The sequence below is a fragment of the Salvia hispanica genome, chromosome 2 (assembly GCF_029641045.1).
Source record: "Salvia hispanica isolate PSC_SH4W2 chromosome 2, Shi_PSC_v1, whole genome shotgun sequence".
NCBI lineage: Eukaryota > Viridiplantae > Streptophyta > Magnoliopsida > Lamiales > Lamiaceae > Salvia > Salvia hispanica.
The window spans coordinates 59,889,735-59,916,057 of NC_142693.1; the positions used below are offsets into that span (position 1 = coordinate 59,889,735).

At 34.4% G+C, this 26,323-nt stretch overlaps 5 protein-coding genes and 1 pseudogene across 5 annotated transcripts; 3 read left to right on the top strand and 3 right to left on the bottom strand.

Moving 5' to 3' along the window:
- The first annotated feature begins 399 nt into the window (after positions 1–399).
- LOC125198899 (uncharacterized) lies at positions 400–3,697 on the top strand. The gene is made up of 5 exons (XM_089064560.1): positions 400–665; positions 1,551–1,667; positions 2,575–2,609; positions 3,256–3,356; positions 3,465–3,697. Exons 1-5 carry the CDS (start codon positions 496–498, stop codon positions 3,549–3,551), a joined length of 510 nt encoding a protein of 169 aa, XP_088920686.1. The 5' UTR covers positions 400–495; the 3' UTR covers positions 3,552–3,697.
- A 291-nt stretch (positions 3,698–3,988) lies between these two features.
- On the bottom strand, positions 3,989–9,206 carry LOC125198910 (phragmoplastin DRP1E-like). The gene is made up of 15 exons (XM_089064559.1): positions 8,878–9,206; positions 8,468–8,531; positions 8,238–8,342; positions 8,049–8,150; positions 7,898–7,948; positions 7,745–7,806; positions 7,570–7,660; positions 7,409–7,473; positions 6,883–7,077; positions 6,681–6,800; positions 6,532–6,602; positions 5,125–5,350; positions 4,980–5,030; positions 4,489–4,884; positions 3,989–4,388 (listed from the first exon to the last, which is right to left on the bottom strand). The coding sequence occupies exons 1-15, from the start codon at positions 9,016–9,018 to the stop codon at positions 4,260–4,262; spliced, it is 1,869 nt and encodes a 622-aa protein (XP_088920685.1). The 5' UTR covers positions 9,019–9,206; the 3' UTR covers positions 3,989–4,259.
- Positions 9,207–14,565: 5,359 nt separating this feature from the next.
- On the top strand, positions 14,566–20,168 carry LOC148932813 (uncharacterized; annotated as a pseudogene).
- Positions 16,381–17,961, bottom strand: LOC125198922 (uncharacterized). The gene is made up of 2 exons (XM_048097151.2): positions 17,020–17,961; positions 16,381–16,941 (listed from the first exon to the last, which is right to left on the bottom strand). The coding sequence occupies exons 1-2, from the start codon at positions 17,959–17,961 to the stop codon at positions 16,381–16,383; spliced, it is 1,503 nt and encodes a 500-aa protein (XP_047953108.2).
- LOC148932814 (uncharacterized) lies at positions 18,065–18,903 on the bottom strand. Its single transcript, XM_089063761.1, has 2 exons — positions 18,189–18,903; positions 18,065–18,078 (listed from the first exon to the last, which is right to left on the bottom strand). Exons 1-2 carry the CDS (start codon positions 18,901–18,903, stop codon positions 18,065–18,067), a joined length of 729 nt encoding a protein of 242 aa, XP_088919887.1.
- A 4,750-nt stretch (positions 20,169–24,918) lies between the features above and the next one.
- On the top strand, positions 24,919–26,170 carry LOC125198932 (uncharacterized). Its single transcript, XM_048097158.2, has one exon. The coding sequence runs from the start codon at positions 25,129–25,131 to the stop codon at positions 26,032–26,034; it is 906 nt and encodes a 301-aa protein (XP_047953115.1). The 5' UTR covers positions 24,919–25,128; the 3' UTR covers positions 26,035–26,170.
- The last annotated feature ends 153 nt before the right edge of the window (positions 26,171–26,323 follow it).

Here is a 26,323-nt window from a genome sequence, read left to right on the forward strand (position 1 = left end):
TTTTTGCACAAAATTTCTATACACCATTTTAAAGAATTAAATGAAGAAAATAAAATAAAAATATTAATATTTTCATTTTGAAAATATCTCTTTAATCCAAAAATAAAAATGTGAAGTTTTAGTAGGACATTATATAAGAGTTTTGAGGGTGAATTTTTTAAAATACTAGTATGATAATATTGATTCTTTTCTTTTTTTTCGTTGGTGACTTATACATCCAACTCCAGTAGACACAGGATAAATATTTTCCTAACTAGGCCATGTTTCATCTGAGACACAGCAATCTTAATTGTGATTATTAATTGAAGAATAAAAAATTATACAGTTGGAAATTAGTACTAATATAATTAGAATTGATAAATTTTAATAAAAATTGGAATTGGAACTAATGTCGCTACTTGGTTGAATTTTAATTTTCTGAAGTGACTGCGATTCTTCGCGAGGAAAGAAGAATAAACACAAAGCACCGGAGAAGGAGCACAAGCACCGTAAGAGATGGCGGTGAGGCAGAGAGCGGCGGCGCTACCTACGCTAATGCGGGCGCTTCGGAAAGAGGCGCCGCCCAGGCACCATATTGCGTTGCCTTCGCTTAGAAGAGCTTTCTCTCTCTACGATCAGATCAATATTATCACTGAAGTCCCTGAAGACCAGCTCCGTTTCAAAGAGTAATCACCGATTTTGTTTCCTTTTTTCCATTAATTGTTTCATTATCTACTTATTACAATTTGATTATTGTTGTTTCTAATTTTACAAATCTCAGTGGGATTGGTATCATGCTACTCAATTTCTTATTTGGGGAATAAACCCTAAAAATCTCTTTGTGACCCGTCATTTGTATTTTAATTTGTTCCAAAATTTCTCTAGATAAGGAGTCTTGATTTTGAGCGTTTCAGTGTGTACGCATACAAAAATTCATAGGTAAATTCATGGCATGTAGATTCATTATGTGAATGTGTTGAAATAGCTGCATTGAGTGAATTATGTTTCTTGTTACTCAGAAATTAGCATGTGATATTTTAAAAAAAAATTGGCTTGTGATATTGAAACAGTTTATTGGGGATTACATTTCAACTACTATATAACATGCACATTTTGTGAGAATGGGTGTGAAAGAAATTGAGGGATTGAAAGCTTGTTCATTTGCTTTCACTATTCGGAGTTTCCATGTTTTAGTTCACTCATACAGTAGATGTATGATTTTACATCTATAATGGAATTTTGTGCTGATACATATTCCCACATAGTATAAAATAAACAGAGTGACGTCTCATAAAATTTGACAAAAGAGTCTATGTTCATCTGTTGATTATTTATTTGGAGGATAGATATTGAAGCTGCAAACAGTGCATTTATAGTTGTGTTCATAGTTAGCATACTGACCATGACTTCACTAGTAGAGTAGTAGCAGGAATCCTTGGTGTGTACATATATTCGCCGTGTTCTCAATATTATGTTCGTGACTTTTTATGTGAATAGTAACCCTTCTGAACTTTCTTTAGAATGTTTCTTGAATTAACTTGTTTCAACTTATGTTCTCTTTTTTTTGACAGGTTTGATGACACTGGGTTCAAAGTAAATGGAGTTAGGTATGAAGGTAGCATACTTTGCGTAGGGAATTTATTGATGTCTTGGACGCCCAAAAAATTCTCGGATATCACTCCTGAAAGGTACTTGAAGTTGAATGTGAGACATATTGATCCCTGCATGCACTGATTTATTCTGTACATAAAGCAAGAGAAAAGCTCATTCTCAAATGTTTACTACTGTTGGTTTGATGGGATACTCTATAGTCTATATAGGAGATAAACTTCAAACTTTTATTTGCATTAATTCTAAGTGTGGGAGAGACAGTTGACTTCAACAAATTTATTTTAAACATATGCCACATATTGTTAATATTTGTTAATATCTTATAAAGGTGGACACTTTTTGACGTCATCTCAGAATAAAACTCAAATTGGAGAAGGATATGGCTCCTGGGTTCCTTTCATTTTAGATTCTTCAAGAATAGAAACAAACTAGTTCACCTTAAAATATTGTTTATGTTTAATTGGTTCTTGAGAATCAAAAGTAAGAAAAGGTTTGGAATGATTCTAATTCTCCATTCCCAGGTTATGCCAAAAGTTTTGCTATCATGCTTCGACCTAAGTTATTCACTGCAAAATATTCATACTTCATCAGTTATGGCACCTTCATTATTGAAACCAAAAGTTTCTAAACAATCATTTGGTGATTTTAATGCAACATCTCTTCATGTGATTTACAGTGTAGACCTGTAGCTTGCAGTGAACAATAATATCCGAAAAATAAAGATGTCTGAATATTTACCTACGAAATATTAACTTCTTTAAACTTCAAATATAGATTTGTACACTATTTTGGCAACTATCTTTTGCTATGCATCCATACTGAGTTAAATCTTTCATGTTAGTTTGAACTCAATACTCAATAGGAAAGTTATCTTATTAAAGCTTCTTTTTAGCTAATTCATCAAGCAAATAACTCTATAGAACTTTTTTCAATTCAAATATCTTGCTGAAAACTTCTAATGTTATTCTGTTTACATTTTTGCAGCTTGTCTATTTTTAAGACTGTGCGGCCCATACCAGGTAAGAAGTCTAATTATATTGGCAGCCAACCTCTTATTTGAATTGGTTGAGAGAGAAAAATACTCTAATTTGAATGCTCAAAAATCTTTCTTATACAGATATGAAATTAAGATGGGAGTACACTATTTTTTTTATATGTTCCAGATCTTTATGCACAATGTGAACAGAAGCAACTCATACCAAACCTTCTATTTTATTGAGGAAAACTCTTATGCGTACATGATCCTTTTGTTTTGTATATAGTGTTTGGCTTGATGTGAGGCTGCTTATGTCTATTAATTAAAAAATGAGTTGTTCTTTCAAGTGCACAAAGGCCAGTAATTTGTTTTTCTAATTCCCTGATCATCAGATCTGCTTGTTCTATCATGCTGGAAAGAAATGACAACAATGCTTATCAAACAATTTAGCCTCTTCAGGATATGCAAAAATATCCTGATATATATTACTATGGTTGACCATTTTAACTTATAATTGGCTCCTGTCATTGCCAAATTTCCAGAAGTAGTATTTTTCTTGGGTTTATTTATGTGCCATCCTTATTTGAACTGGTGTTATGTACGTGGTGGATCATCTACAATGTCCACACTGTTTCTGTCACTTTATGTTATTTGTGTTGATAGCTGAATCCGGCCTCTGTTGACCTCAGAGATTCTAGTTCTTGGCTGTGGGAGGTATATTCAACCAGTAAATCCTGAACTTCGTAGCTTCATTCGTTCGACTGGCATGAAACTAGAAGTTGTTGACTCAGTGAGTTCCTCATACACATGTTACTTGAATTATGTCCCATGGCTTCTTGATTGAACTTTTCCTCATTGCTGAAATCATAACCTAATTATTGTGTTTGGTGTATTGTAGAGAAATGCAGCCTCCACTTACAATATATTAAACGAAGAAGGCAGAATTGTAGCAGCAGCGCTAATCCCACATGGAGTCACTTCTTGAACCTGTAATGTTCTTTTTGTTTACTCTCTTTGAATGAGTCTTTGTATTTATAGTCGGCTAAGCTATTTTAGTTTTTCTCAATACCAATGCTGTTTTTACTTTTTGAAATAAATTTGGTACATTATATCCCTCCCGTCGTTTGCAAATGCTCCCCTCTAATTTATGTACTATATCGTACACAAATTTAAATTTGTGACATACATGACCAGTTGTGTTACTTTCCGGTCTCTGTAACCAGCATCTTGTGCTATACACAAGCCGAAATGAACCTAAGCAAAAAGGGGGAGTTTACCCCATTTATCACACCTCAGTACAGACACTACTGTTTGATTTCCCTTGCAATTTGATGACTCGTTACAATTGCAAAATGTTACTGGAAAACGAAAGACCATTTGCTGGAGAATAGCAAAAAGATCTTAAAGTTGGTGACATGGTCGTTTCTGAATGTTAAGTGCTTAATAATCACTTGATCCAGCAATAGATAGTACAAGTTTCGAGAGTACATATGTGAGTTATGAAGATGAACATCATCCTTCATTAACGCCATTACAACAAATAAACAAAATCTCAGATCACCATACCAATCAATATAATGAATCACAAAACAGTACTGAAAATGAACTGACTCCATTCAGTCGCAGAATCTGACAAATCACGCCATCGTGAACAATATATTAACATACAAAATGACTTTGTAGAGTATCAAATTCATCGAACCCATGCCACAGAATCAACCTCATCCCGTGCTTTCTTGTACAATTCAAGTCTTTTAGCACATTGCAGCCTCCTATCCATCAATGCTGGATCTTCATCCAATAACTCTGAAAGTTGCTTACCCTGCAATATCACGAGACGTGAGTAGGAACGAAGTAAATGGCTCAGTATTTCCAATGTTTCAGGAATCATCCGGTATAGAACGAAAGACCAGAGCAAATACCTCTCTCTTCCCAATTTGGGTGTAGAAGTAATTGAGTAAATTCTGCTTGGCCTCCTTAACTTGGCAGTAAACCACTGCCTTAGGAAGGGAGTTCCTCAAAGTCTCAGATATCATATATACGTAAGATGAGACATTAGAACCTATCCTCCTGAAATGTGCCTCTGCATAACGATCAATGTTCTGTGAAGCTGGCGTGTTGTCCCGCGGGTTTCCCCCTGGGTTCCCAGCTTTCTCTACTTCCTGAGGAAGTTTCCGGAAGAAATCTACAGTCAGATATGAAGATTCCATATCAACCAATCTAACAACTGTTTTCTTGCTTTCCTCACGGAACCTCTCCAATGATTCATTTGCTGCTCCAGCTATAGTTGATTGTAGAGTTGGGAACCGTTTCAACTCCTGTTCCACCAGGTAGATAATTAATGAATCATGAGAAATCAAAAACACGAATACAAAAAATTTATAGCCAAAATCATAAGAATGACAGAACTCACCTGGCACTCGCCAATTGACTTCCTGACAAGCTCCTTCAATACAAGGTGAACCTGATCAACAATTTTTTGCTCAGTCACAGTTATAACAAGATACGGAATACTATATGGGAGAAATGGTATCCAATTCCAATATCAGAGTACTCACAGCATCTACAGAAGCTTCAGCAGGTCCCCTAAAATAATTTAGTGATCCTTCAATAAGCCGTCGATAACCTTGTTCAGGAGCAATCAAGTGTGGTTGGTAACCATCCGCTTCTGAGACAATTTTTCTCACGTTCTGCACTGAAAGATGGCGATCAAATGGAAGTTTTTTCAATGCAGCTGGCAGCTGATTGTCAAAAACTCCGTAAATTCGATCACCTCCGGGACGGCTGAAATAATTATGCAGATGATTAAAATCTATAACAATAATATTCTTTAATAAGCAGATACAAAGTCAAATCATGAGAATGGTCTGATTATGTAACATTAACAAAGAGATAAACAGAAGCCTTTTTCACATTCCCAATATAATATTAAACTACAACTCACGTAAAGCCAAGGACCAACCAACTGGTTCTATTTCTTTACCAAAAGATGTAATAAAGATTACCCCAATTACTACTTGAAAATACAGATGCTTGAAAGGGCTAATATTATCCCCCCAATAAAGCCTTTTTCTTGCAATGTCAAATTTGATCTCTAATGCTATATACATCCCATCAATTTTCTTATTGATAATGAGAACAGTAAATATACTTGCAGCTAATCCAATATCATTTTAGCTTAAGAAGACTCGAGAAATATTGTGGCAACAGAATGATCAAAGAGAAAGATGGATGAAAAAGAAAGAGAGGTGGGCTTCACTAAGAAAAAACTGACTGTTAAAATTGGATCTCCCATCCAGAAAGTGGAGGCAAACCAAACTTTAGTACTGAAATTATGTTCACTATTGAACTTTCAGCAGAACACATGACCATGTAGACATTGCTAGGTTGGAAATCCATTAACTATGTCTATCAGACATGTAGGGACTTGCTGTAAATATAAGTAGGCTACTTATGCATCGTTATAAATCGCCTTATAAAAGCTAAACACAGCAAGACAATGATGCATTAAAAAGTAGGTCAAGCAATCAAGAAACAATATGGCTACCACCAAAACCACAACTTCAGTGTTTGACAAAGGAAAATACTCTAGAGACAAACCGTAACTAAAAGAGCACTGATTTAAAGACCTTTTAAATTAAAAATCTGGGCAGTGCAACGCTAATAAGCTTCTAGACCGACAATATTCATCATCATAATTAGAAACTGCAAATGGAGTGTTTGAGTGGCAAATACTAGTATGTTTTGACTGCTGACTCGTTTTAGTAATGGAAATGAGTGGCAACAAGAGGTAAAAATCACATAATGGTAGAAAAGTACATGTGGTGAGGAGGACAGAATACATTAATCAGAAATAAGTGGGATATCTAATGCATATAAATCATTAAAACCAGGTAAAAGGTTCCTGTAAAAGACTCAGATGTTTAACTAATAATAGGTTGATGTAAATCAGAAGACAAACATACCCTCCATCCAGATGCTCCTTGAATATCTTGTCAAAAGCACGACAAAGTTCCAATATGGTGTATAATTGAGCCTGGAAAACAAGCTTCAGTTGCTGAAAAAGTTGAAATGCTTTAATATAAAATCATGGAGAGGAATGCAAATGTCTCACCCCAGCATCAAGCGCTATAGGCCTTCCAAGGTGGTCCATCTCAGCTTCAAGTTCGTCTATACTTTTGTTGATCAAGGAAGTTATACTTGGAATTCTTGCTCTGATTACAGATTCTAAATGCTGAAAGAGAAGTATCCATCAATGTAAGCTCAAACAAGAAAGCAGCAAGTATATCAATTGCAACTGATAAACGAAATTGTACCCTAGAGAGCAGCTTTGCCAGATATTCAGAACCCATTTTACTAGCCAAATGCCCATAGTCAGGACTTGTAGCAAAGTACTCGCGCTCCTTTCTCCTAGCAGCCATCATATCAACATTTTTGTTTATATCTGCTTGTGAACGATTCACAATACCCACCCAGGGATGTTGTAAACGATAGGATCTTCCCTCCAGAACCTATTGTGAGTAGTAGAGAACAAAAGGATAAGTTCAACTGCTTATCTGTAAAGGTACACAATACAAAAGAGAGGATGCCAGAATAAGAATGAGTCCAGGATCAGAGTGCACATGTAATATATGAAAAGGGGGGGCAACATATAAGAGTGATTGATTTTGAAGCTAAAATGGGGGTAGCAGTAAACACTTTGAACTAAATAAACATCATTACTGCTCTTAGTCCCTCCCGAGATGTAAATCATGTAATGACTAGTTGAGAAGGCTGTTAGAAATATCTTTCTATTTTATTGTGCATAATATACACATATGTGTATAGAGCAGAGGGAATTACATCGACCGCATTGGTTCCTTTGTCCATCAGATCAAGCTTTGTAAGCACTCCAAATGTACGATCACCTGCATGAATTGTATACTGATCACCATATAGCACTACCAAGTTGCAGTATTCAATATTAAAAATCATGCTTTAAATTATAGGAGGAAGGTTCTTACCTGATGGATCCACTTCCCTTGCAATTTTAATTGCATCTGATGTCGCAATATCTTGGTTTGCGGGAGAAATTGCCAGTATGATGCAATTGGGCTGCAAGACAAACAAAAGTGTTTTACACACATGTACATAACCACTGAAAATACATACATCTCATACAAAATACAATAAATTTACCTTCTCAACATAAGAGCGAACCATATTCTCAATGTCTTCGACTATACTTTGAGCTTGCCCCTCTGCAGAGAGTTGTTTTTTGTTTTTCGGCATCAGATGTATAGTATACTGATTACATTTCAACAATTAGAAAAATAACCAATAAGACCGTACCAACAGCAACTTTCGTTAAACCCGGAAGATCAATCAGAGTTAAGTTGACAACTGCAAGAAAAAACAATTAGCAGACAGAGTTGAACCCCCTTATGAACTTATGATATGCCACACGGTGGAAGATAATTTAGCTCTAAAAATAGACATATACCATTGGGAGAATAGATACTGAGGTGAATAGGAACTGGAGAAATCTGTTTTGTCTTTCCTGTGATTCTATCAGTTTCATCCTCAATTTCCTTACGAACCGAAGCTGCATCACAAAAGAACATGACATAAGCACTTTTTCAATAGAATCACTACGAAAGTGCAGCATCACACTTGGTCACTAGAGACATACCAAAATCAGAGAATCGCCTCCTAGGCAAATGGCCAAATTCTGCATACTCCTTCCCATCTTCCGTTTTCTGCAGTTGCAACACCAGTGGTCTTCTCGTAACGATTCCTGAACTCGCAACCAAATTTTTTTAAAACCAACATTGCAAATGATCGAATCAATCCACAAGCAAGTAGTTTGAAACACAATGTGGTCTTGCTGGTGATAAACCAATTGCATTGACTAGAACTAACCAGATCCTCGAGGAAGAAAATCACGCCCTACTATGCTCTCCAAAACCGAAGACTTCCCTGAACTCTGTATTCAGCTCAAACCACAAAAGGAACACATTCAAAACCCACGCAGAGAAATGACAACCTTTTTATGTTTTAACTACTACTACAACAGAAGCAAATTTCAGAAACAGATCAGAAATAAAAGCTACGAACTCCAAAAAATCCCACATCTAATCATGAACAAAACTCCTATTTGCACTCAAAATCAAAACATTTAATAATCCAATGCATAATCAGCACAGATCTGCTAATTTCTCAGATCGCTCCCATCATAAAAACGAGAGCCATCCACTATCCGAGTCTCTACTTCAGCTAATGAGCATAGCAAACCGATTTTTATTACGATAATCGTGATTTAATATACAGACCTGACCACCGACAACGGCAACGGAGGGGAGAGCGTCCCAGAGCGAGGAGAAAGCCTGATCGCCGCCGCCGTAGTCTCCGAGGGCGGTGCAAGCCCTCTGTATTCTGTTTACCAATCCAATCAAACTCTCCATTGTCGCCATCTTATACTCTTAACGGAAAAAAAAAGTAGAGAAAATGCAACAGATCTCAATTGAGAATGCGATTGAGCTTCAGCTACTCGCGATTCGAAAAAGAATTAGGGATTGAGAATGAGGAAGAAGCTTTGAATTGAAATGAGAGACAGTAAGTTGGGTGTGATTTTTTCAAATTCAAATGGAAAAACACAGTGAAACTCGTTGTCTGATTACTGATATAATGCGCCGGATGCGCACCGTTGGTCTAATTGTGGACTAATTAGTCCTTTTTTTTCATACAAAAAAAATACTTACATTTAAATAAATACTGTTGGACCATACTTATATTTACATTTAAGTTTTAAAAATTATAAAGATGTTATTGAGTAGTCATTAATTTTGATTTAAATACTATTATCTGTTGTGTTATGACTCAAGATTTTGTTTATGTGGGATTAAAATGTTGAATTTAGGCTAGCACAACTTTTCACTAAATTTGCAACAAAAAAAAGTGTACTACTGAAAGTACTTAAGGCCATGTTTGATTGTCAGGATTCTATCCAGGAAAGTAATCTAATTCCTTAAATTTTAAATTCATGTGTTTGTTTCGTTTTTAATTAAATTGGGAAAGTAATCAGAATCCGAGAACAAGGAAAGTTAGTACAACTTTTTAGGAGTCTGAATCCTAACTTTTCTTAGGTATTCTTTTTCCCAGTTTTAGGATTCTTACATATTTAAGCAATATAGTTAATTTTATTACTAATAATGATAATAATAATAACATAATAATAATAATAATAATAATAATAATAATAATTACAATGTTTTTAAAATAATTTAAAATTATAAATCATACTTAATTTCACTATAATAAAAAAAACTATAATTAAAATTATCATAATTATAACTTATTTTATAACAATTAATAATAATAATAATAATAATAATTTGTTAAATAATTAAAATATAATTAAATAATATAAATCTTATAATAATTAATAAATATTTTATTTTATAAATTAACAATTAATCAATAAAGTCATAGTGCAATTTTAATTTATAAAATTTATTCAATTATAATATTTGTAAATATTATAATTATAATATAATAATTATTATATTTATTGCTATAATAAATGAGTACTATAATACTCCATGTAACTATAATTATAATTGTATTATTATATATTATGATGGATAATCCATATTTAAACTGTCCATCGTAGTAATAAATGTAATAATAATAATATTATTATTTTTAATTAATAATTTAATAAAAATTTTACAATATTATTCTTTTTATAAATAAAATAATAATATGTATATTTTTAGTTTGGTGTTTAAATTAAATATAAATTTAAAATCTTGATATTTTCCAAACACAGGAAAGTAAAGTTACTAGGAATCATATTCTCAGGATTTATTTTCCCAGTAATCATTTTCCTTGCCAACTTTACTTTCCCGCCAACCAAATATTGCCTTAATGCATATCTCCACAATTATTTAACTTTTTACGATTGTAGTATTTTAAATTTTTTTTCTTATGATAAAGTCATGTTGAGTCAAATGATTCCAGTAAATTAAACGCTAGCAGCTAATGAAATGATAATTTATTCATCAAATAAAAAATTGGGAAGATTTTGTATAATTACAATCATTGACGGTGCTACATTTAGACCTAGGAAAGCACACAAGTCTCCCAATATCTTTTACAATTTGAAGGTGTATTTAAGTAATTATGAGTATTTTCTAAAAATTTAATATTTATTTCACTATATTTGTAAATTTGTTTCATACTGTAATAAATAGATTTGATTGCTTGTAAATTCATGAACCATATTTCAATTTTAAAACTTAACCAATTCTTTCTGCTTGGTCATAAAATACTTGAATTTTACATTTATTAATTTATATGAATTTAGGCAAAAAAAAAATCATTGGATAATAATAAAGCTGACAATTTTCGATTCAACATGAAATTGTGACATGATCAAACACAAATTTTATGAGTTTGTGTCAAGTCTTATTGTATACGTGTCCTTATAAAGTTAAGCTGTTAGGAATCTGATAATTTTGGATTGAATTCAAACAACGCATTAACAAATAATAATATTATTATTTTAATTATTTTTTAAATGTATACTTAAGTTTTATTCTATATATTCGTGTAAATCACGCTTAAATTGTGTAAATTAGATTAATGTGTAAACTAGGTTGTGTAATATTAGGTCTTAGTTGTGTAAATTAGATTTAATTGTGTAATCGTGTTTTAATTGTGGAAGTCATATGTCATTATCGTGTTGTTATCGTATCGTATTATATTGAGTGTTATCGATGCAGAAATATATCACGGGGGTCGAATTAATACATTTCTATATGATTTTGATGTTCCACCAATTTTACATACTCGTTAATACATCTAAAAAAATGATTCAGTGGTCATTGGCGGCCACAAGGCTGAGGGAGGGGCTTAAGCCCCTACCTATCAACATTTTTTTTTTTAATACTTTGTAAATTTTGAAATTTTAAAACTATCTTGTTCATCCCTCACAGAATCAATATCTCTGAAGATTAAAGTATTGAAATTTAAATGATAGGAGGGAATGAATTTAAAATTCTGAAACAAACGAAGAAAACATCAATGGCAGTTTAGTGGTCATAGACTCATAATATAAGAAAGCATAAGATAGTTAATCATAAAATAATACTCCCTCCATTCCAATTTAAAGGTCACATTTTGCCATTTAAGTCCGTCACAGTTTAACAGTCACATTTAGAATCTATCATATTTGGACATAAAATTTAACCTCATTGTTCATGAAATTTACACTCAAATGGCATTACTTTCATAAAAATAAAACAAAACAAAATCCTAAATACACAAAAAATTAAAATGGTCTCACTTTCCATTACCTCACTTCAATCATTACACACTCCAACAATCTCTATCGCACTCATTTATTACAGAGATTCTACCAATTTCTTAAAATTGGTACCATAACTAAATCTTAATCTTGAATCTTGAACTGGGACAAATGGATTAGTACTAATATTGTTATAAAAAGATATTATGGAATCTGGCCTCTTTTTATGTGCTATTTACTGTTTGGTCAGTACCCTCAATAAGTGTAGGTATTTTGGTTTTTAAAAATTACTAAAAATTACTCCGTATATTAGTAATATAGCTATAATGATAATCCATACGAATTAATGATAATCCATACGAATTCTCTTCAGTATATACATAATCCCTAGAACTATTACTCATCGAGCATTGTATTTTCCTTTTCAATTTAATCATACAAAAGTTTGTTTTTCAAAAATTCTTCATGTAATACTTTATTAGGAGAAATTAATAATAAGAGTATAAAATAATTATTATGGAATTTGTAGTGTAATTTATAGGACTTTTTTTATTTATTGAAAAACTATTGATTTTTGAGTTTGAATTGTAGGGTTGAAGTTTTCAAAGAATGAATACCTTCGGAAATAGTTTCAGTCAGTGAGAACACACAATATTTTAGTTGCCATAATTCGAGTAAAACAATATAATTATAACATTAATTGTTTTAGCTAGGTATGTAACGTTGTTTTAGTTTCATGTTCATTTATATAGTTGTTGTGATTGAGAATTTTCAATAACATAGCACTCTCTTATATATGACATTCTTTTATTTTTAGTTTATTCTACAAAAAAATTACTGTATATAATTTTTAAAAAAAAATTTATGTCTCACACACTATATAAAAATATATACATTCTCTCTCCACTCAGCACACAAAACATTTTCTAAAATCTTGTGTCATCGTGATCTAATTAAGTGCAATATCTATCCCGGGATGAAGAAATCATCATTTACAGTAAAGTCCCTACTAAATAAATTTTTTGCGTCGCAACTGGATTCAGTTATAATGATAAATATTGGTGAGAAGTGATAATACATGAATAAATATTGCTAGTTATGAGAAATAGTGGTATCAAAATACTAGGAATGTCATAGAGAAATTAAACATCTTACCAAATTAATCTCAGATTGTAGCTGCGTTCTCGACCTGGGACCCAAATCCGGAAACGCCTGGGATCCTGAAGCCCGATTTGATCGCCCCGGGCCTGAACATCCTCGCACCTTGGCCCGACAAGCGAAGCAAGGAGTTCATCATACTCTCGGGGACACTGATTGCGTGTCCCCATGTCTCCGGTCTCGCTGCCTTGCTGAAGGCGGCGCACCTGGAGTGGAGCCCCGCCGCCCTCAGGTCGCCCCTGATGGCGACGGCGTACAGCCACTGATAACAAACGAGGAAAACCATATATAAAGAAGAAAGTTGAGCTGAGATATTGAATTAACTGGCTAACTCCATAGGATGTGAATTCACTGTTTCATTAATTGAACATTGTGTTACACACATTCTAAACTTATTTATAGGTACACTAGGAAGAATCTAGAACACTTGACTTATTCTTGTACAAAGGGAATGCAGACCGTAATCATAACTGAAATGCTAAACATTCTTCTTTAACAAACCTCTAACAACTATGTCTCTCCAAGTACTCTTGTGGTCCTCGCATTTGTTGGGCAAAGCCACAGCAGCTTCCTGATGTATGCAAGCTGGTCCGAGGCGCTGAAGCTTTCTCAAGGGAGTTCGGTGATCAAGATTCGTGAACGAAACTGAAAGGATGTTTTGATCAAGTTGGTTTGGTTTGGTGGTGGTGATGATGATGATTATCAATGTGAGATGTTTTAATTATGATGAAGGAAGGGAAGGGAAGGGAAGGGATGGGGAGAGAGGGAGATCTCTTTCTTGGTGAGAGAAAAGGGGTTGGTTTTGGTGTATGTAGGTGTTGATGGTGGTGGTGTGGTGATGAAGATGGTAGTGTTTTTGTAAAAAGAAATAGGGGAATGTAATTGGTGGAGGTGTGTGTACAAGATTATAAAAAAGTGATCTTAATTCATAATCCTCTTGTGTGTATAAAGTTATGTAGATGGGAAATGCCTGATTACAATCACAATCTTTACTTGATTTTACTACAAAATTCTGATGTTGGGCTTGAGATCATGGAATTTAAACTGGTGTTCTTAATTTGTTCATTTAACGAATATTATGCCCGTATTAACCCAACAATTTTCTTTTTTCTTTTTTTTTTTTATCTTTTTATTCAAAAAGAAATGTCTCACTACCAGCCCAATTGTAGTGGTCTAAAGGCCATACACCAATGTAAATTAGGCCGAATGAACCTTTTCAATGGCCCAACTAAATACCATAGAGCCCTAAAGCCTCAATTTAATTTAGAGTTATGTTTTTTAGCCAGCCATATAGTGGCTGTTTGAGTACAAAAATTAAAGTATTTTAGTATTATATTAATGGTAATCTTACAAAGTTAAATTAGACGTGATAGAAATATGATTATATAGGAAAAGCAAAAGACAAAAAAAGAAAGTAAAAGAAAAAGAAGAGTGGTTACTTAAAAATATTCTTTGCTAACATTAGAAGTTTTGTGTGAATACTAGCACATTAGTCCTTTTACTATATACATATATGTTCAACTTGGACGCCTCCTCACACACACACACAACAATGAGTAAGAAAGAAAATGAGATAGAAGAGAAGGAGGAGAGAAAGATGGTTGATCATTGGAGCCACAAGCATCCACTTACTCCGGTGGAAACTCGTAGAACAGAACAATGTTGTGGCTGTTCAACGTATTTTAGAAGAGAAGAGAAAGGTTATGGATGTAGCCGGAAATGTGGGTATAAAGTCCTACTACATGAAGAATGTTTAAAGGGGCCAAGGAAGATCAGACACGCAATGCACCCTCAACACACACTCACTCAACATCTCAACATCCGGAGTGTGGGAAGGCAGTGTTCAATCTGCCAGTGGCATGTCTGGGGAATTTTCTACAGATGTACGAGCGCAGAATGTGCACTTGTGATGCATCTAAGATGCGCGCAGGGCAGCGACATGATGTATGCAGCTGAAGAGCAGAGTAGCAGCACTATGATACATCATCCGAGCCACCCAAACCATGAATTAAGGTTTCTGAGGAGAAATTGTTCCTTCCAGTGCGATGCTTGCGGCACCACACACGCCAAAGGGAGTTCCTACTTGTGCAGCTTAGATGCCTGTCAATATTGGATCCATGAGAGATGTGCTTCACTACCTTAGAATATCCAATGGGAAGAACACCATCACTCCCTCTCTCTCTCTTTTCATCTCCCATCTCTATATCTCAGATTTAAATACAATTGTGAAGTGTGCAATAAAATATTATCTCCCAAACGTTGGATATATCACTGTGAGCTTTGCAGCTATGCTGTCCATCTCACCTGCGCCTTCAACAAATCGCCACGCACCACTAGGTATACTCCCATATATACATATCTTTTTTTATTGTGCTACATAAATTATTTTTTGTTGTTTTATATATGTTGAAATGTGTGTTTTTGTTGCATGTAGAGAGAAAGGGATTATGGAGTTTCCAATAAATGATATGGCTGTGGGAGAGGACCTAATTGGAGCTTTTGTAAGGAGACAAGGAGTTGAAACACCCATCCCTCATCAAGATGTTGATTATGAGTTCCACCATCACAAACTCACATTAGTCTCATCTTCATCTTTATCATTTCAAGAAGGAAATGAAGAAAATAGTGATGATGATGATGAGGAAGACTACTCTCGTAGAAAATCGGAGTTAATATGTGACGGGTGCATTAGTCCCATATGTCTGAAACAAACATCATCATCGTCATCTTCTTCTTCTTCTTTAGGGAGTAGTAGTAGTAAAGATTACTACTACATGAGATGTAGCATGAGATCATGCAACTACTATCTTCACTTGGCGTGCTTCCAATTGCCAACTCAGCTCTCCTCTCTTCCTCTCATCCACAAACATGATCACACCCTTCTCCTTCAATCCGGTGACAAACATAAACCATGGGAATGGCAACGGTGCAGAGTATGTGGAAACGAAACGAATGGTCTGTACTACGCTTGTGCAAAATGCAATGGCTTCAGAGTAGATATAAAGTGCGCTTCAATGCCGGACACCATATATCACGCAGCTCACCTTCCACACCCCCTCAACCTTCGCACCCATCAAGATACTTCAGGACTACTTTTCGATTTATGCAACGGCTGTAATGGTCCCATCTATGTGGCTAATAATATCTATGCATGCAGCAGATGTGATTACATCGTGCACTTTGAATGTGCGGTGCTGCCAGCATCAACCACCGGACGTAGATGGGACAAGCACCACCCGCTGCCTTTGATGCACAACGCCACTCTAAACAATGACGGACGCAGAAAATGTTCAACGTGGGGTCGGAAAATAAAAAATAAAAAATAGTATAGTATTTAAATAACCGTCTAAAAAAATAATACTACAATTTAAGTAACACTATCTTTTGTGAGCTGCGATAGTTGATTCCTACGAGTATCCATATTTTGAAAACGAACCAAAATTCGTTCATTAGAAACAGTAGTGAACATTTTTCTCTCGTTGTATACCACCATGATATCATTTAACCAATCATCTCCCATCCTATTTCGCAACACTGACTTCACAAACTTCATTGCAGAAAACACTCGTTCAACAGATGCAGTCGCTACAGGCAAAAGTAAGACCAATTTAATCAACCGATAAACTAGTGGAAAGAATCCATCTTTCATCATTTCAACAATTTTCTTTGAAAGAGTCCCTAAATCTTCAACATCAGAGAAACGTGTATCTCGTCTTGCATCAATCAAAAAGGATTTAAGTTGATGAGGTAAAATCGTCATCTCTGTGGACGAAAAGTCCTTTGGATAAAGGGTGGCAAGATGAACAAGTTTATCGACATTGAAATTTGAGAATTGATTTCTTGGATCAAGACATGCCATACAATTCAACAAGTCTGTACTAGACTCGGAAAAACGATTCCTCATTTCTTGAATAATGGAGTCAACAACCTAATTATAAACAAAAAAATGATTGAGTTACTAGTCAATTCAAGTGTCAGTAAATAAGAAAATGAAATTTTAAATTACCTGACAAAAAATCTCAACACGATAATAATGGTAGTTTGTGACAACTGTGCCATCTCTCTTCATGCGTATTCGTCTGGGGACAATGTCATCCATATTAGTAACATCAATCTCATTTACTCGACAAAAATCTTCCACTTCTTGCAAAAGATCATCCCATCCAGATTCTCGAAAAGTTTGCAGCTCTTCTTTCAAACCCGCTATCATATTGATGGCATTCAAAATATTTTGCTCTCTATCTTGCAATGCATAAGATAATGGTTCAACCATACACAACAAATGTTTCATCAAAATCATGATAAACACAAAATCATAACTTTCCATCTTTTGAAGCAAACCTTTACACTTCCCACTTTGCTCTGCATCATCTCCATCACTAAATATGCTTTCAAGAACTTTGACTACTGAGGGCCACATAGATACAAGACGAATCACAGTTGTATAATGAGATCCCCATCGAGTATCACCAGGTCTATGCAAAGAAGTTTCTTGGTTTAGACCTTTACCTGAATTGATTTCCCCTTTTTCAATCATTTCAACCATTCTATCATGTTCGTTTTGTCGAAGTTTATCTGCTCTTTTACAAGAAGATCCACATGCTGTAACAATCGGGGTAAGATAGCCAAAAAAATCAGAAACATGTCGATTTGCCTTGCATACTGCCACACATACCAACTGAAGTTGGTGGGCAAAACAATGGACATACCATGCCGATGGATTTTCTTTTAAAATAAGAGCCTTCAATCCATTAAATTCACCCCTCATATTTGAAGCTCCATCATAGCCCTGACCTCTCAATCTTGATAAAGATAATCCCAACTTAGAAAATACAAAATCAATTGCTTCTTTCAAACACCTTGATGTAGTCTCCTTAACATGAACCAAAGATAAAAATCTTTCTATAATCTCCCCATTCTTGTTCACATATCTTATAACAATAGCCATTTGCTCCTTGACTGAGCAATCTCGAGACTCATCAACCATTATGGAAAATAATCCTTCACCAAGTTCACCCAATATTTCAAGTGTGGTTTCAACGGCACAAGCATTAACCATTTCTTTCTGAATTTTTGGAGAAATCATTTGATTATTACCCGGAGCATTTTTTAATACAACTTGACCGACCTCATCATTTCTTAAACTATACCAATGTAACATCTCTAGAAAATTACCCCTATTTATGGAGGTTGAGGACTCATCATCTCCTCTAAAAGCCAAACCTTGATTCAAAAGAAAACGAATAACATCAAGAGTTGCAGTCAAACGAATTCGATATTCCTTCTCTTGTCTTGTACTAGCTTTACGAACAACATAAGATACACTTTGCCTTTGATTCACAAAGTTTTCATATTCAATTCTAGATTTGTTGTGTGAACTAGTAGCTGACCCAATATGAGCTCTAAATCTTTCGTTGGCTTTTTTCCAATTAGAGAAACCACTACTAACAAAGGTTTCATCTCCGGGTGCCGAATATCCACGTTTGAAGAGAAAACACCAAAAGCAATACGCAGCATCTTCTGACGTACTATATTCAAGCCAAACATAATCTTTATACCAAACATCTCTGAAACCCCTATAATCTTTTCCATATTTTTTTCTAGGAAAATCAAGACCTTTTGGTTGACAAGGACCTTTAGCCACATATTCTCTACGAATACGATCTCGAATGTTTACATCAAATGTATCAATCGGCCTTCGTGATCCGGGATCGACATCGATTTCTTTTTCATCGATTTCTACTTCGTCTGGATTCCTATCAACTACCACATTATTTTCAGAATATTGTGGTTCTTGTTCAGCTTCAACATTAGCTTCTTGTTCAACTTCAACATTAGCACTAGAAGAATCAATAGAATTTCGAGTTCTTTTTTTAAAATACTTTTCCATTTACCTACAAATCCACAATTTAGAATACACAATTATTATAACTATAAATATAATAAAATTATGAAATCAGAAATTAAAACATAAAGAAAAAAATAGTCTACTTCCCTATTATGCAATTTCAGTTCGTGAAATACATATTAAAAGCTACTGTAATATAGTACTAAGATTAAGGATTATAAATTATAGTACACACCATCAATGACAATCATGACTATTTGACTAATGTCTAGTAAAATACAAATTTCAATTACCTAGACAATATTGAACAAGAAAATATCATAGTTTAATTTTATTTACCTACCACCTATCGATTCTCTCTCAAATAGTGAAATAGGATTGCAGAACAGCAGAAAGGGTCGCCAAAAAGCTTTGGAAGCGCAGGTGCCGAAATTCAGTTTTGAATTACAGAAGGGGGGAGCCGGAGAGGAGATCAACTGGAAGAGAAAGTGGTGAGCCAGAGATTAAATAGAGTAAAGATTCCCTCTCCTCTAAGTTCTAGGTAAGGAAATTTCCTCTAAATTCTAGGAAAGTTAAGGTAAGGAAATTTCCTCTAAATTCTAGGAAAAGAAATTGGAGAAAGATATGGAAATTGTTTCCTTTTGTGTTGATTTGGGCTAAACTTCTCCAATTATTGCCTTGTGCGTATTGATTTGGGCAAAGACCATCCGTCCATCCCTCTCCTTACTCCTCTAAGTTCTTGCCTTCTTGGGGCGGGGTCGGGGTCGGAGGTATCATTCGTGGGGTCGACGGCATGTTGAAAGTTCGAAGGTAGTATAAATTTTGGGTATTATGGGATCGACGGTGGGGTCGGCCGACCCCGCGCGACCCCACCTCCGTCCGTCATTGACTCTAAACCGTCCCGGTGATTTCTACTGCAATCAGTGCGAGCAAGAAATGAACCCAAATAGCTGGATGTATCACTGCCGCAGCTGCGATATATCCTTCCATCCGAGATGCCTTGCAACTACATCCGGCTTCTATAGAAACATCAAGTTTGGTCAAAAATATGTGATCGCCACTGCTCACTGCCACACTCTCACCTTTCAAATCCTCACTACAAAACGCCGATGCGACGTTTGTCGTGACGATAGGCATGAATTACATGGATTTTACTGTGCATCATGCCCCTTCTTCATTTTTTACCACCACTGCGGTGAAAAAATGATCAAAGGTGGCAAGGTTAAGGCCGTAGATTGACAAAACAAGTTCATTTGTTACTATACTGCTGTTTTTATCTTAACGTATTTGTTTCTACTCTGTTATTTTTAATTTCTTGCAGCTTATTTTTAATTTACAATTGCTTATAGTTTTACTCCTCCATGCATATGATAACAGAATTTACTCCATCATTTAGTATACTACTGTACAAATTATAACAGTAAGAAATGCTAAAAAACTTTAAAATAATTTAAAGAAAAAGCAAAAGATTAAAGACAAATCACAAGACTAATAGAAAAACAAAAGTTATATTCTTTTCTCATATTGGAAGTTTGTGGTATGAACCTTAAGTAACTTCATGCCTAATTAAGTGGTTGGTGAAAATATATTACTATTAATTAATGAAAGTCAAAAAAATCAAGAAATAAAATACTCCCTGCGTCCGCGATTAGGAGTCCCGGTCACTTTTGCACGCCCATTTTAAAAAAAATCATAAAAAAATAGTTATAGTGGATAAATGGTAAAGTAAGAGAGAGAATAATGTTGACAAGAGTCTTTTCAACATTATTCTCTCTTTTACTTTACTATTTCTCCACTTTAACTATTTTTTATCATTTTCATAAAATGAGTGCACAAAAGTGATCGAGACTCCTTATCGCGGACAAAGGGAGTATGTGTTGTTCTGTTCTCTAGTGGAACGGGTATTATTTTAACAGGTTCTGTTTCTTTTCTTTTTCTTTTCTTTTTTCATATTTATCATTCATCTTATATTTTGTGGTTTGGGCTTCTATTGTAAAATTTCTGAGTCCGCCAATTACCACATTACAAGCCAAATTTCTCGAAAGGTAGAGCGAGCTACGACATTTAATTTAACAAACTAAAATATTTAGCCGCAAGACAATTGGTTAAATCGTGACACGACTCATTTTTCATTAAAACCGAATTTCTGATAATTTTATTTTTATATGCTAGCTCAAACATCTTTTGCTTATAAAAATTACAAAATTATAGAAAATATTATAATACTTGCACTTATTGAAACACGTATAATTTGTCTTAATTACAAAATTATAGAAAATATTAAAAAGGTGGAATCTACTCAACCGTGACAATCTGAATATAATAGTAACTCCAATAAAAACATAAATTTCTCACATATGCATGGGGCCATAACTATTAATAAATGTGAGTCATGTGACTTGATAACTAGACCAAGTCCCAGCATGAATGGATGGAAAGGAGGCAACGTGGTTTAGTTATAAGAGCTCAAGAATTCTTTTTGTAATTAAATATTTATGGAGCTGTGGAAAAATTCAGGTCTTTTTAACTTCCTTTTACATGCAATGTTCTACCTACCATGTGCTCATATTCTTGCAATAAAAATTGGACACATCATAGCAAAAAAAAAAAGTACTCCGTACTAAGAAACACGCATTGTAATTAATGATCAAGAAAATGAAACATGCATTTTATTTTGATAGATGCATTTATTATTTATAGTTTGGAGTTTGGAGTTTGGACTCTCTCTATTAACTATCGTATATATATAGTTGAATTTAGAATTTTGTCATAAATGCATTTCATATTTAAAATTATATTGACTTATGAGAAAAGTAAATAGTTTAGTATGTTTTGTTAATTTGTAATTAGTTTAGTATAATTTGTTAATTTTGTCGGCCTATATATATGGCTTTACTATACTCTGTAGTCAAATCTTTCACATTGTAGGCGTCTTCTTTGATAGGTGTTTTTTTCTGCAATTTGCTTCTCCAAATTTCACAAACTATTTACTTAAAAAGAAAATAAAAGTAAGATAGCTGATTTAAACAACAATATATTGACGAGTTTGGTAATGGCTATATTTGGGAGTAATATATCTATTTTCTTGTTTTTGCTTTCTTAGGACAGCTTTTGTAATTTTGTTTATTTTAGGAAGTTCAGCAATATTTTGACTTCAATTCTATGCACATGCTCCCTAGTATTAGATTTACATGTTTATGGTTTCATTCAAATATTCAATAATTGTGTGCGCAGACCACTAATCTACAACTACTGCTGTAGAAAAAACCTAAAACATTCTTCAATGTTTAACTTGTTTTGAATTTTAAAATATATGATTAGAAATCATAAATAAAAAAGAGTGACGGTCTTTTGCATGTTGCCAATTGAAGTCAATTTCTCTTGTCGCTTACCAATTGCAATAAATCATATACTCCTATTTGTCTACATACTTGTTCTATTTTTTTTTATGTAAATACTATAAATGATGTACATACTCCTAAAATGCACTATAATAATAATTGAATCCAAATGGAGTACATAGAATTGAACATTTGAACGACGTTTGGTGGACTTTTTAATAGCATAAATTGCTTTGGCTGCTTCCAATTATTTTGAGGAATATCGCGTTTTTTACATGTAATCAATAGTCAAATTCTCAATTATTTATAATCTACACATTACCTAAAATTATAGCATCCACCCACTGCCATACTATTTCAACAAGACATAATAGATGAATATTGATAAATGATAATCCCATTCCTCTGTGGAAACATTTGTATCGTAGTCCATCTTCATAATTTTAATTGTCTTAAATCTTTCAATTACTAAATTATCCTTATTTAATCACTGTGAAAATAAATCACACAATTTTATAGACTACAATTGCATATAGATTACATTTTCCAAAAAAAATATTTTTGATACGTATGAAAATTGAAAATAGACTATCCTCCGACTCCATCATTTGTATCATACAAATGAAAAAATGTGTAAAGCATAGTATATAACTTTGAAAAGGATAATCTGAAGACACGATTGATTTTGTGGATAATGGTAAACAAAAAGTCCAATGGTAATAATTGAAGTTTTAACTAACCTGATTAGATTAGTAATTGTAATAATCAAGGCCTCTTAAAAAGGGGCCAATCTCCTTCGGCCAACTAACTAACCGACAATTATGATTTTTCGAGATATCAAACTGAATTCTGTTGTGACCTGTGATTGACTTTAATTACATCTTAATGACGAATATATTCTTTATTTAAAACTTTTATTTGAAACCTACACCATTACTCTTTCATAATTTACATTATGTTCTATTCTTTAGTACGAAGTACTATACTATATAAATATTTGTCATGTTTGATTAGTATATACTGTACTAGTTATTTTTACAAAATAACATTACAAGTCTACAACCTTGAATAATTGAATCATATTTAACTGAATGTGCATAAATATAAGAGAGAGGGTGAGGGAGAAGAAGTAGGACAGATTGAAAAAAGTGATGGACCATATTATTATAAAATAAAAAATGGACCAATTTATATAGATGGACCAAAATCAAAACAACTATTAACTGCAAACAAAATGAATATTTATATATAGTTTTATAATAAAGTAAAATATAAATATACTTAAATAATGATCTTAAATTTTAAATCAAAATCAATATGTAAACTGATCTTATTATTAATTATATTATTTACTTACTAAATTATGCTTTATTATATTTTAACATATATTTTTTTATAAAAATTGGTTTTAAAATTCTTGATAAATTTGTAAATAAATTTCAATTTGATTTGAAGATAATTATGGGTATAGCAAATGGAAAGGTTAATCCATTATATTAATATGTAAATATTTAATTTGATGTCATGTATGGATGAAGTTTCAGTTCCAAGAACTATTCATAAAATAGTCTGGAGTTGATATATAACTATAGATGAATGATGGAGTATATTACATACCTTATGTCAGCTCCTTACGAGAGCATCCTCTAAAAAGACATTAACCGGCAAAATATTATATAATCACTCCTGTAGAATGTAGTCCTTTATTCCTCAATCATCTCATACTTGAATAGCTTTAACTCCAATAATATGAACGACTATTAGTTACTCACTAATTTCTTAAATTAATTATACGATCTTCTATGTTTATGATAGTATAAAAAATTAATCAGCAGTAATTACCAGATCTTCGATCTTAATCCAGATTGCACGTTATTATAGTAGTGTATCATAACGATACATGCAGTTTATGGTCTAATATGGTAAATATTACTTCCCCCGTTCCATAGTAATGGAGACATTTCTTTTCGGCACAGAGATTGAGAAAAATATTATTAGGTGCGTTAAGTAAAGAGAGAGTAAAGTAGAAAATGAAAAATGTAGAGAAATAAAGAGAGAATAAAGTAAGAGTGAGTAAAGTAGGTATAGAAAAATGTATTGACTTTTATTAAAAATGGGAATGACTCTATTATTATGGAACGCACCAAAATTATAAAATAACTCTATTACTATGGAACAGAGAGAGTACATCATATAATTCCAAAACAATTCAACTCTAGAGGAACTAAAATTGTATAATGAATTAAATTTGTAAATTAGTAGTAATTGTTTGAGATTACTTGATCAAATATTTGCCTTTTTAATTTCAAATCACAATCACCAATAGAATAATCAGCCTAATAAAACCCTCCAATTCTAGATGAATTGGTTAATGTAAAACACAAGCAATTGAGTTGTTTTGTTTCCCACCTAAAATCTAAACTTTTCATTATTTTTTTCTGTAAAACAAGAAACCCTTCATTATTACATTTTCACCTACAATCACAAATCGATTTTTATATAATCCAACCACTAACACCAAAATACCACATTATTTTCCCCAACTACATTCCATAGTCATTATTATTAATAGTAGTAAATACTAAATTTTAAAAAAATGACTAATAAAATCATTCTTACTGTTTCGCTTAGCTCCCAAATCCGCAGCTACAATCAACCTTAATCTTTTCTTTAAAAGCTCATTTATCTTTCATCTTCAATTTGCGCTTCCTCTCTCTTTCTCTCTCTCTCTCTCATCGGATACAAACAGCAGAGGCAAAAACAGAGGACTTCATGATCTTCATCAAATCCTCCAATTCTCCTTTCGATCCTAAAACAATGCCACAATCTGGCTGGATAATCGGTTTCATCAAAGTTTTCCAGTAATCACACACGCAAAAACTCAATTTGCACATACATTTACATATTCCGATAGATAGAGATATAAATGAGGTGCAAGAAGCATCCGGCCGATCAAAGCTGCAGCGTCGGCATCTGCGCCTCCTGTCTCCGGGAACGCCTCGTCGCCGTCATCTCCGCGCAATCGCAGGCGCAGGCGGCGCTCAAACATGCGCTACATGACAGCTGCAAGTTGAACTCACAGCTGCCGCAGCCTCCGTTGTTTCACCACTCCGTTTCACCCTACGTTTCGAGGCGGAAATCGCACACCGGCGCATCCGCGACGTGTCGCCCCCACGGCGGGCACCAGCTCTTCTTCAGCACTCCACAATTGAGGCCTCGCCGCTCAATTGCGGTGGAGATTGAGAAAAATTCGAGGAGTAGGTTTTCTTCTCTGTTTTGGGGGATTTTCAGATCGAAGCCGGGGAGGAAATCGAATTCGGGCGCCGATCTGGTTTCCGATCCTACGGTTTTGATCGATTCCTGCTCGGCTTCTCCGGTGTGGCTCCCTAACGTCATCCGCGGCCGCCGGAAAAAGAAGGTCTCCGCGTTCTCAATCGACGAAACCGCGTTCGGAACCGGACTGAATCGCGGGAGGGGGATGTCGCCGGCGAGAAGTCCCGATCACGGCGACGAGCAATGTCACGGCGGAAAGAGCGGTTACTCGTCGGACTCACAAGGCTGGAGGCAGACGCCGACACCGGCGCGGCGAAACGGAGGCAGAGCGGCGTCGCACGGCAAAAGCCTATCGAGTCTCACGTTGTGTCTGAGCCCGCTGGTGCGACCCAGCCCGAACCGCCACTGGAATCAGAAGGTAGCGCCGCCTGAGATGGCGGTTGCCGGAGACCCAAGGACGACGCCGAAGGCTCACCTCTCCACGGCGGCGTCGATTTGCAGAAACCGCTCCCGAAAACTCGCTGATTTCGGGAGATACCAATACGATCAAACCTGTTGACCTTTGACCATGCCCGCCTTAAATTACGTTTTTGCCCCCACTTTTTTTTTTTTAAAGATGCACTGTACATTGTTTATGCTTGAGTTAGTTGAAAATGGAATTCATAGAAAAATATTACTACTTAGAGCACTCCCAATGGCACTCCCTTATTTCTCCCTAACTCCTGCCATATCAGCGCCACATCAGTATCACATTTTATCCCCAGTTTTTAGCCAACTGCTACATTGGTTTCTCCCTTATTTCTCCCTTATTTCTCCCTAACTCAACATTTCATTTTTACATCATTATT